General features: G+C 37.2%; 1 protein-coding gene across 1 annotated transcript in view; it reads right to left on the bottom strand.

Moving 5' to 3' along the window:
• The window catches only part of LOC107670008 (casein kinase II subunit alpha-like), a 16760-nt gene extending 5816 nt beyond the window's left edge, over positions 1–10944 (bottom strand). Inside the window, exons 1-4 of the mRNA XM_016462469.1 lie at positions 10891–10944; positions 7202–7272; positions 3484–3614; positions 2121–2232 (exon numbers count right to left, since the gene is read on the bottom strand). Of these exons, the coding sequence (XP_016317955.1) occupies positions 2121–2232; positions 3484–3584 (213 nt within the window). The 5' untranslated portion in view covers positions 3585–3614; positions 7202–7272; positions 10891–10944. The remainder of the gene's footprint in view (positions 1–2120; positions 2233–3483; positions 3615–7201; positions 7273–10890) is intronic.

The following is a 10944-nucleotide window of genomic DNA, read 5'->3' as shown; positions in this document are numbered from 1 at the left end:
CGACACGTGCTTGTGGTGTTCGGCCAATCACAATGCACTGGGTCAGCTGGCCAATCAGAACAGACTGCGCTTGTCAAAGGAGGGGGCTTTGTTGAAAACGAAGTGTTTGAGAGAGGCGGGGCATAGACGACCTACAATAACGTACAGTATTTGAAAAATAATGTGTTTTTTGAACATTAAAGCATGTCAACATATTCTGTTACACCAAATACACAAAATAATGATCTTTAAAATAGCATCATATGACCCCTTTAATTTTAAAATATATATAGATTATAAATGTAAGAAATCTATTAAATTTAAGCTTGAATATTAAAATAAGACAATATTAAGAGAATATTCGAAATGACATTTTATACATGCATACATACATAGTGTTTCCGCTACATTCATCCTGCCATGAAAATAATCCCCGCCACAGCCGCAGCTTCTCAGTCACATCATTCACAATCGGGTAATAATTTACAGCAGAGTCACAGCCACACACTGGAAAATATTTGGGCTGCACTGACGCGTTGACCAAATCGATTATGTCAATTACAAAAATAAGTCTTGCATTCTCAACAAACCCTAGCCTGCACTGAATAAAAGAACCGCACGCAACGCATCATATAACGGCATATAATTTATATGCCAGGCTGAAACTAACTGTCTATACTCACGGTTACAAAGCATTTGAAGTCATTGTTGGTTCTTTAAAATATATGATGGATAAACAAACGTGCTGTTTTCTGTGTGCACAGCCACACACACTTGAATTGCTAGTAGATTCCTCTTTCACATCCCCTTGTGTTTGAACAGAAACATAACATAAAATTATGTCAAAATACCCATCTCGACAATTATTCTGGTAAACACAGTCTTAACTGAACGAAAACAGCTGAGAAAGAAACCGGATGTGTACCATTATACTGGATCTGTGCATCGGGTCTTAAAGAGACAGCAGCCTATAAATACCTGCAGCTGTCTGTATCATTAATACTAATCAAACAACAAAACACAGCTTTGACAAAGATTAATCTATATTTAATTTATACAGTGAACATGATGTAGTGTTATTTTACACTTAATTATTGTATTTCTGTACCCGAATACTACTAGACCTTATTTTATTTGTAACTTTGTTATATTTTATTTATCTATGCTTGTAATTTAAAAAACAAAAAAATCAAATGTTCTCAGTCAGGCTGCACGCTCTGCCATTGAGGTGGATATACTGTCTCTCTTTCTGTGGCAGTTTAAATCTTTGACAGAGATGGTTGGTGGTTTTAATTTTTCAATTCCTCAGAAAGTGGCCTGTGTGTGTGCGCCTCAGTGGGGAAGTTGAAAACGTTGGAAAAATCTGGAAAAGTCTAGAAGAAACACTGCACATACATACATATATGCATAAATACAAAATTTTGGGGCGGTCATGAAAAGTGGGTTATGAGATTATTAGTTTATTTTTCACAACCACAGGTTACATCACCAAAAAAATAGTCATCTGTTTCGATAATGGGTTTGAAAAAGAACAGCTGCGAGAAATGACAAGCCAGATTCGAACTTGTACCGCCACAAGCACAACTACTTCATCGCTCCATTCAGAGATATTAAGAATGTAAATAAGCTCAATTTTGATTTAACGTTGTCTTGCAGTACAGATGAATTTGACGCAATGACATCCAATCTGACTGCGTCTAGACTCAAACTGTGCGGCTTCATCCTTCGTGTCTCCAGGCAGGGGAAGTTCATTGCACACGATTGGCTACATTACAGGACAACGCCGCTAATCTTCAAAACTATTTATCACTTAGCTTGAAAAGAAGCTCTCAGCTAGTCGGGTGTTATCGCTAGAACCTAGAGCTTTCTCTGGTTAACAGGGGGAGGGGGTGAGGAAAGAATTCGCCAGGCGCCCGTTCATCTGAACGCCGGCCAGCAGCTTCTGGTTTCGATACCATCCGCCGCCTACCATAACGTAAACAGGCTTATCGGCAGACGTTCTCGTCAACTACTTGAAAAATGAGAAGCTGGAGAGGATTGTGAAGTACAAGGGTCTTCACCGTTCCACTGAACCCAATCTGACTTGACCAAGGGCTGGTCAGAACACCGTTAAAGCTGTCTGGAACAACAACGTTCCTCACCTTGAGTATTTTGACGACTACTTTCTCATTGTTTGTGATGTTGATGGCTTCAAACACCTCGCTGTACTTTCCTCGGCCGAGTTTCCGCACCAGCTGGTAGTCATCTTGATTCCTGTTGACAAGTCTGACAGCTGTTATTACAAGTGCAAATGAAACGCAAGTCCAGACAAATAAAGACATCAGCACTGTAGCCCTGCAGAGAAGTATTTCACACTATGCTCTGTGATGCCTGCAAATAATCCTGGGACTCTGAATGAAAACTAGTAAGATGAAGATGCCTAATATTTCATCATTAAACACGTAAAGCTTTCAAACTTAATGAATCAAATGTCATTAGTTTGCTATTACTGTGGTTTTATTGAACAATAAGGCCCTCACGACCCCTGTGATCTGTTCAATTCAGTTGCATTGAATTAAGATTGAAACTGGCCTAAACAATCGAGAATAGGCAATTCTGGGTTTTAGTTTAAGAAGCTCTAAGAAACGATGGTCTCAGAGATATATTATTTAGATGACCTACTACTGAACATGATTTGAATGTGTGTAAATTAATAATAAAAGTACTGATACAAGGCTCTGGACAATATTGTAAGGTATTGAGATATATATTGTTATATAATTGTACTGGCACAATCATACCCTTTTTTGATTCTGCAATTTGTGAACCTGTTACACTGAATTATTCAACAGACTAAAAAGAACAATTCACTTACAAATCAGACATTAATATGGTTTGTGAGCAAACATTAAAAAAGACATGAGCCCAACTAGAAAAACGCACACTTATGCTGAAAAGGTTGCGGTTCGTAAGATTTTTTAAAATGTTTTTCAAAGAAGTCTCTAATGCTTATCAAGGCTGCATTTATTTGATCGCAAATACAGTAAAAACAGTAATATTGTGAAATATTATTACAATTTACAATAAGTGTTTTCTATTTTAATATATTTTAAAATGTAATTTATTAAAATGAATTCTTAGATTAATAGAAAGTTAAAGAAAACAGCATTTATTTGAAATAGAAATCTTTTGTAAGATTCTAAATGTCTTTACTGTCACTTCTTATCAATTCAATGCATTCTTGCAGAATAAAAGTAATAATCTCTTTTAGAAAAAGGTCCTGACCTCAAACTTCTGAAAAACAGCGTATATTCATCATAGAAATGTTCCTGACTTTTTCAGTCCTGAAAACACATTTTTAAAGTACACAGATATTTCCAGATTTTCTATGACTGTTAACCCTGTAATTTTTGTGATCTTCAACCATCCAGTCCACATTTATTTTCACATAAAAAAAATAATAAATTCAAAAATCATAGTCTGCATTGTCATCACATGCTGAAAAAATTCAGTGTAATCCCTCACCCCCACTCTACGACGTGAGATTCATAGTCCCAGTACTCCCGCGGCCTCTGTGTGTTGACGTCTGGATAAACACGGGATCGACTCGTGACAGGCCCGGACATGATCTGGAAGTGTGGCTGCTCCTGTCAGGGCTGTGAACACACAAAAAAAACAATCAATACAGGGACAGCACTATCATACCGATGTGCATCCATAAAATCGACTGCAATAAAAGGCTTGGGGCCTGAAATCTGTGGCCTCATTTGCACGTGGACTTAGTAAAGAATCAAAGGAAAGACAACTCTACAACTGGGATGTTTGGCTTTAAAGGTCCCCAGCCACGACACGGACCCCTGACTGTCTGATAAATTGGATTAAGGTTCTGAATCTCTGCCCAAATAGAGGAAAGTTTTAATCTAGATGCAAGCAGACCGAGGAAGACTTGACCGCCGCAGTCCAAAAGGAGTCAGCACATTCTTCCAGGCTTTTTATATTTTTTAATTTGATTAAGAGTTCTATACTCTACAATACAACATAGAATGCTGAACATAACTGGAAATGAGCTCCAGGTGGTTACTGGACCCATAACCCGTCTTGCTTCTAAAGTTGAATCTGTTGGAATAATCCAATCAGAGTAATTTACCACCCAGCCCTGCTTCTTTTACACCTGCTGACCTACCTGATACAGAGTTTGTCACTGTATAGCAAAAATCACCAAGAACACACCAGGGCTCTGCAAAAATGATTTTTGTTGTATTTTGCTGTATTATATTTGTTGTATCAATCTATTTTATGGCAGCTCTGAATGCGTCTTATTACATTTGAAAACAGGAACCTCCTGGTTTAATGAACCATTTTCATTAGGGCTGTGTATCACCAGCAAAGTCACGATACGATACGTATCACGATACAGAGGCCACGATACGATACGTAACACGATACGGGACTGCACTGAATTTCACCTCAGAAGAATTTAGTAAAACAGCTGTCTATTAAACACTGCATACTATAGTGCCATTTCTAACTATTGGCAGAGCAGGCAGTTGACCTCTGCATTATGAAGGGCCTCCATAACTGTACCACAGTACAATATAGGTAATGGCATATGTTTCATGTTTACATTGGGCACTCCCCATCAGGTACAATATTCAGATTTTTTGCATCTTGTTTTTAAGCCCATAAATAATAATGTACTAATGTACTAATAAATTTATATTGTAATGTACTCATTCTAATATATTTTTTAAAATCATATTTAAATTGCTGGTAGGTTATCATTGCACAAATTAACACACTATCTACGTTTAAAAAATAAAAATTAGAAGTGTTCTAAACTAATGCGCTGTCTTCTGTATCGAACGCACTCATACGCTCAGTCACTCACACAGCGGCTGCACTCAGACATTCAGGAACAAACTTTTTAGCGCTGCCCCGCAATTTTATCAACTAAATAGCTTAATCGCTCAAGAGCTACATTATCTTTCTCAACAAGGAGCTGGTAACATCGTTGTTTCTAGAGGAATTAAAGCCACAGCTTCACTGTTAATAGAGAAACGCAAAACGGTGGTAATTCATACATACACAGCCTCTCTCTCTCTCTCTCTCATAAATGAACACTTGATGAATTACACTTTTCTGAGAATAGAATATTGAAGTGGAGATCGCTAAACTGCAAGCTAAAACCGGTGTTTTCAGAAAGCAAGCGCGTTTATCCACAGTGGAGAGAGAGAGCGCGCGTGCACATGGTTGCCAGGTTGACAAAGATAAGTAACACACTTAGCAGATATTTCCGTATTGCGCAAGTGGGAAGCTCTGTTTCGGGGATTACGTCTCTTTATATCAGGCAACCCAGTTGTGTTCCTCTGCGGCCAGATTAAACCTTGTTATAGCCTATATATTATGCTCTATTCATTATTTTTTAGAAACCTCGCACACGTGCCATAATATCGATACAGGGCCAGCTGTATCAATACTCGTATCGTCAAATTTCTGTGAAGATACATCGTCGTATCGAACACAGCACTAATTTTCATACAGTACTGCAATCGGTGATGTAATGGAGACTGGTCTGCAGGACCCAAGTGTGATTAGATTTCATCTATGTCTGTTCTACTGTAATTTGCTGGTTGAAAAGGAAATTAAATCATTCTTATTCCACCCAACTCCATTGTGAAGTCATATTGGAGACAATTTAGACCAGAATCTGCTTAAAAAACATTTGGTTCCCTCTCATAAAAGTTGTGTTTTTTAAATTCATCCCCTTAAAAGCTTCATAGGGCCCTATGATTTCTGCGATGCAGAAAACACGGACGGAATATCGCAATCCAGTCATAAAAACGGAATTAAGTGTATAACGTGAAATGTCATGGAATTTGCCAAATTTTGGATGAATAAATCAAAAGTAGGTCAATACACTTAAATCACAACGTGATATGAACTACTGACTGTGAATATTAAGCTGCAGAAATACTATTTAAATATGAATCCTGCATGTTCTGCGTGAATGAATGGTGCAGACACGTGGCTTCGATTACTACAAACATACGTGACGCTTGCGGTGATTTCAGCCTCTGCAGTATATAAACAATCTCTAGCACTGCTCTGAGAGTCACTTCATGATCATTTTACTTTTAAGTTTCTTTTGAGAAAAACTATCGTCATATCATGTACAAACAGAAACTTAAAGGTCTTCACAGCAACCAGTCAAAATAAAAGTTTGGTTTAACTTGAAGTAACTGTGCCAGAAATATATGACTTAATGTAATGATAGTTCTTCTACTACTATTATTAATAAAATTATTAAAACATTATTTTTAAAGGAATATTTACCAGAAAAAATTACCAGAATTTATTTAGCACAATAATGTAAATACACAACAGTATTTCTGGAAGAAAAAAAAAAAAAAAATAATAATAATAAATTATTTTGTATAAAATCCATTAATTAGAGATTTTTTGGATTATTAATATTTAATGAAACCATTCAAATGGAATCTAGGAAATTAATGGAGAAAAATAAAACATTTCACAGGGCCTATGCATTTCATTCATCACAACTACAGATTCAGAAGGACATCTCTGGCCATTGCATCACTTCTCTTGCTGTTTTTTTAAAGGTGCCACCACAAGCGTTGTTTTTAAGATCGCACATTAAGGTAAAAATAATCAAACTTAAAAATTAAATGTCACGTTCCATCCATCTGATTTTTAGCATGTCTTATGTAAATCCTGCTCAAGTAATGCATCAGATATGAAATTACCATGAAATTATCAAATTAAGCCAGCCTAATTATCCATGGTTTCCCCAGGACCAATTAATCAACTCACCAACTCGGCAGTTTTAAACATATATAGTTTGGCATTGGCACATCCCTATTGATGAATGCTCAAGTAATCAACCAGGGATGCTGGTAAACAAATACAATGATGCTAAATGGCATTCATGGGAGTCTACCATCAGAAACAATGGATAATTTTGTTTTGCCAGATGGGATTTTGGTTTGATCACCATTCCAAAGATTCCTGCCTCCCTCGACGGCCACCTCAGAAGAGCGCTGAACCTGATATCACATGATTCACAAAGCCTGTATTCACTAGCAGCCATTACTCGCATCTCAGACCAAAAATGGCATGATCTAATCTACAGATGGATGAGGACCAAATATGTAGACGCATTTGAACTCCTCAATGTGTCAAATGAGGTTTCAAAGAACACAATGGACATTTAACCCTGACTTACCTTAAATTGTACTTGTGGGCAGCCTTCGGAAATCTTGCAAAGATTTTACACGAGGGTGACGCTCCAAACACCTGCAAGGCAAAGCAAAACAAATAACATTAAGAAAAGCCACTGACGTCAGTATCTGATTTGCACAGATGTTCGTTTGTTTATTTGTTTGTATGAACAAAACCTGTTGTGTGCAGCCAAACCTGGCCACTGGCAAACTCAAAGCAACATTTGTGTTGAACACACCAAGTGATAACGCAGTCAAAAACACAATCATAAACATTCATTAGGAAACATGCTTCCATTCTCAGTCTGTCAAAACCGTGTCAATCTCAATCACTAGTGCTCAAAGATCAAAATGTACAACAATGATCTCACTAGGACGTAACACATGGGCATCTGCAGAGCTTTAAAATCAAATTTAAGACATTTTAAGACCTGCACAAATAAAATTAATACTGTATGTCCATATAGAACCCTTGCTGGATTTGATTTATGTACCAATTTATCAAAACACACAAATTAGAGGTCGACTGATATCGTTTCTTCACTGGAACATTTCACTTGCTCACCAATGGATGCTCTGCAGTCTGCAGTGAATGGGTGCCGTCAGAATAAGAGTCCAAACAGCTGATAAAAACATCACAATAAACCACAAGTATTCCACACAACTCCAGTCTATCAATTAATATCTTATAAAGTGAAAATCTCTGTTTTTAATAAACAAATCCATCAAGACATTTTTAACATCAAACTGTCACTTCTGGTCAAAACACAAGTCTATAAACCATAATAACGCTTTCTTCAGTGTAGGGCTGCAACAAATGATTATTTTGATAATCGATTAATCTAACTATTTAATTAATCTATCTATTAGAACGATTAATCATCGATTATTTCACTGATTAATAAGTAGACTTTGATTGATTATTCAGCTTTTGCAGTTAGTTAAAATATTGAGCTATAGGTCTATATATTCTAAAATAAATAAAGGTAATCACTTCAGCTTTTGAAAGTCATTATGTAATTACAATTATACAATTAATTTATACAAATAAATATATTTGGCACACAAAATGAAATGACAGAGAAACTCTCATTCACTATTTAATTAGCTAAATGAAAAAGTAACTGATAGCTATATGAATGACACATCATTCTGCCTAACATCTCCTTTTGTAAGTCATATGAATAATAAACAAAATAAAGGTAAGTGATAAGATGCCTCATTTTTGTATAAACTATTTTATTCATAACATAATCTCTCTTAAAATACAGTATAGGGTTATGATAATCAAAACAGTGTTGAGCTAAATCAAGCTTTGATCTCTATAAACCAAACTATCACTTTTATAAAAAAAAAAATATTTCCCACTAATAAAAAGATTTTATCATTAGCTAGCTCCACACTGGAGAGCTGCTTTAGAACAGAAAATCAGGTTGTAATTCTAACTGAAAGTGACACTGACTCTGGTTTTTCATGTTTAATACTGTAAAGATGCTTAATTTCAAGGCAATCTATTGCACAAAGCACTATATAAATAAACGTGACATGACTGGACTTTACTGGAGTACCGAACTGCACAGCTCGTGCAAACATCCACATGGCTGTAATCAGATGCTTTCTTAACTGCTGCTTTCTCACTGTTGTCAGTTTTTGTTGTGTTTATTTTGTTACCGAGAGGAAAGCGCGCAGCATATATTTACATATTCATCCAAATGCAGCTCAGCAGCTTCAAGTTCGGCTGCGTTTGCGCTGTCTTCTCTTGAATTGCATCCGGGAGGGCTGAATTACAGTCTTGCGCTACAGCGCCACACTGGTCAAACCGCATTACTGCAGACTCTTACATTAGGTCAGGGGTGCCCAAATTCGGTCCTGGAGGGCCGGTGTCCTACAGAGTTTTGCTCCAACCCCAATCAGACACACCTGAACCAACTAATCAAGCTCTTACTAGACATACTAGACACTTTGTGGCAGATGTGTTGAGGCAAGTTGGATCTAAACCAGGGGTGCCCAAACTCGGTCCTGGAGGGCCGTTGTCCTGCAGAATTTAGCTCCAACTTGACTCAACACACCTGGTGGGAAGTTTTTAGTATGCCTAGTAAGAGCTTGATTAGCTGGTTCAGCTTGTAAACAGTGCTTCATCTGTGTATATTTCTCTCTTGATTCCGATGAGAGGCCTTGTTTGCCTTGAAGCAACAGTTTAAAGGTAAAAACATCTTGCCATTTGTTTCTTACAGGGAGCTTTTCGGTTCACAACACATTAAGTGATGGACAGGAGTTGTGTGGATTATTGGGATATTTTTAGCAGCTGTTTGGACTCATTTTGACGGCACCCATTTACTGCTGAGGATCCATTGGTGAGCAAGTGATGTAAAGGCCAGGACACACCAAGCCGACGGTCGGCAGTTGGCCAGCATAGGGCCGTCTGCGAGCGCCTGTCGGGCTAGTTTTTTTTAGTGTGCTCCACATGTTGGCTTTCATCTGGCTCACGTCGGCGGAAGTTTGCCCAATTCAACAGGTTCACAAACATTTTGGGCATCACAGATGTGTCTCATTCAGGGTGCTTCACAACTTTTGACCAATGATTTTCCATGCCAAGGACATTTTACACAAGACTGCATTCACAAAGACCAATTTCTAGCCTATGAAATATTTTAGAGCTGAAAAGAATTAGAAAAATACATTCACTATCGAAACCTCAATGACTTTTTAATTCCCTTAAATCACAATTTTGATTTTTCCAAGTATTCCATCACTGTTGGACATATCAGTGAATTTTCCTAATAACACAAGACAGTCCGAGTACTCGTAAAACCAAGAACACTTATTCGGCCAGGGCAAAAGCTTCCCATTGCCTATAGTCTATATTTTTGGGCACCACAGACATGTTTCAAATGTGTCTACGATGCCTAATAGCGCTGGCTAGATAGTTAGCTCACTAGGTTTTTTAAATTAAGCTTTTGGATCCGAGCCTCCATTGATTAACCCATCAAACCAGTTCACCACCATGCATAATGATACTACTGATATATGTTTTTAAATATAAAGGTTTTCCCGCAATTAAACCTTTAACCTCATATAAAGCAAGTGTATTTTGATGAAAAGAACTTAAAAATCCTTTTTCATTTTTTTTTAATTGACTATCCACCAATGAGCTTAACACATCAACTGCAGCATCTTCAAAAAAAACACATAATATCCAAACAGAGTGTTCAATATTTTAAAGCCTTTATGGAGGTTTCTACGGATTTAGGATGGAATAAGACGTTAACTATAGAAATAAGGACCAAACTCAGACATGGAGCTCAAACCTCCATTCAGATCAGTATGTAGAGCATCAGTGAAGAAATAAACTAACAGCCTGTCTAAATTGTACACACTCGTAACCACTCAGCTAGTTTATTTTCAAATAAATCTACACTTTAGCACATTCACGACAACATTTAAGTGTTAAACAATTAAAACCCCATCAAATCATCGAGTTTATCTTATACACCATTAGCATATCATCACGTTAGCCACAGCCATGCTAACGTTCCATCATCTACAATAAATACATTTCCAAAGACACAAGAGGGCACATTACTCACAATATGAAACCCCCTCATCTCCCTTAAAATGATTTAAGGATCGTGTATATGTTAAAAGTTGGTGGTTAAAGACACAAAGTATTAATATAAAGGGCGGTTTGTATTACCTCTCAGCTCTGTGTTAATATGGCGGCGGCGAGGTTAGCGCGAGGAGACGCGAC

This window comes from Sinocyclocheilus anshuiensis, unplaced genomic scaffold (assembly GCF_001515605.1).
Source record: "Sinocyclocheilus anshuiensis isolate Anshui unplaced genomic scaffold, SAMN03320099.WGS_v1.1 scaffold160, whole genome shotgun sequence".
In the NCBI taxonomy this organism is placed as follows: Eukaryota; Metazoa; Chordata; class Actinopteri; order Cypriniformes; family Cyprinidae; genus Sinocyclocheilus; species Sinocyclocheilus anshuiensis.
Note: the sequence above shows the minus strand (reverse complement) of the source record. Positions and strands in the feature narration are given on the sequence as shown.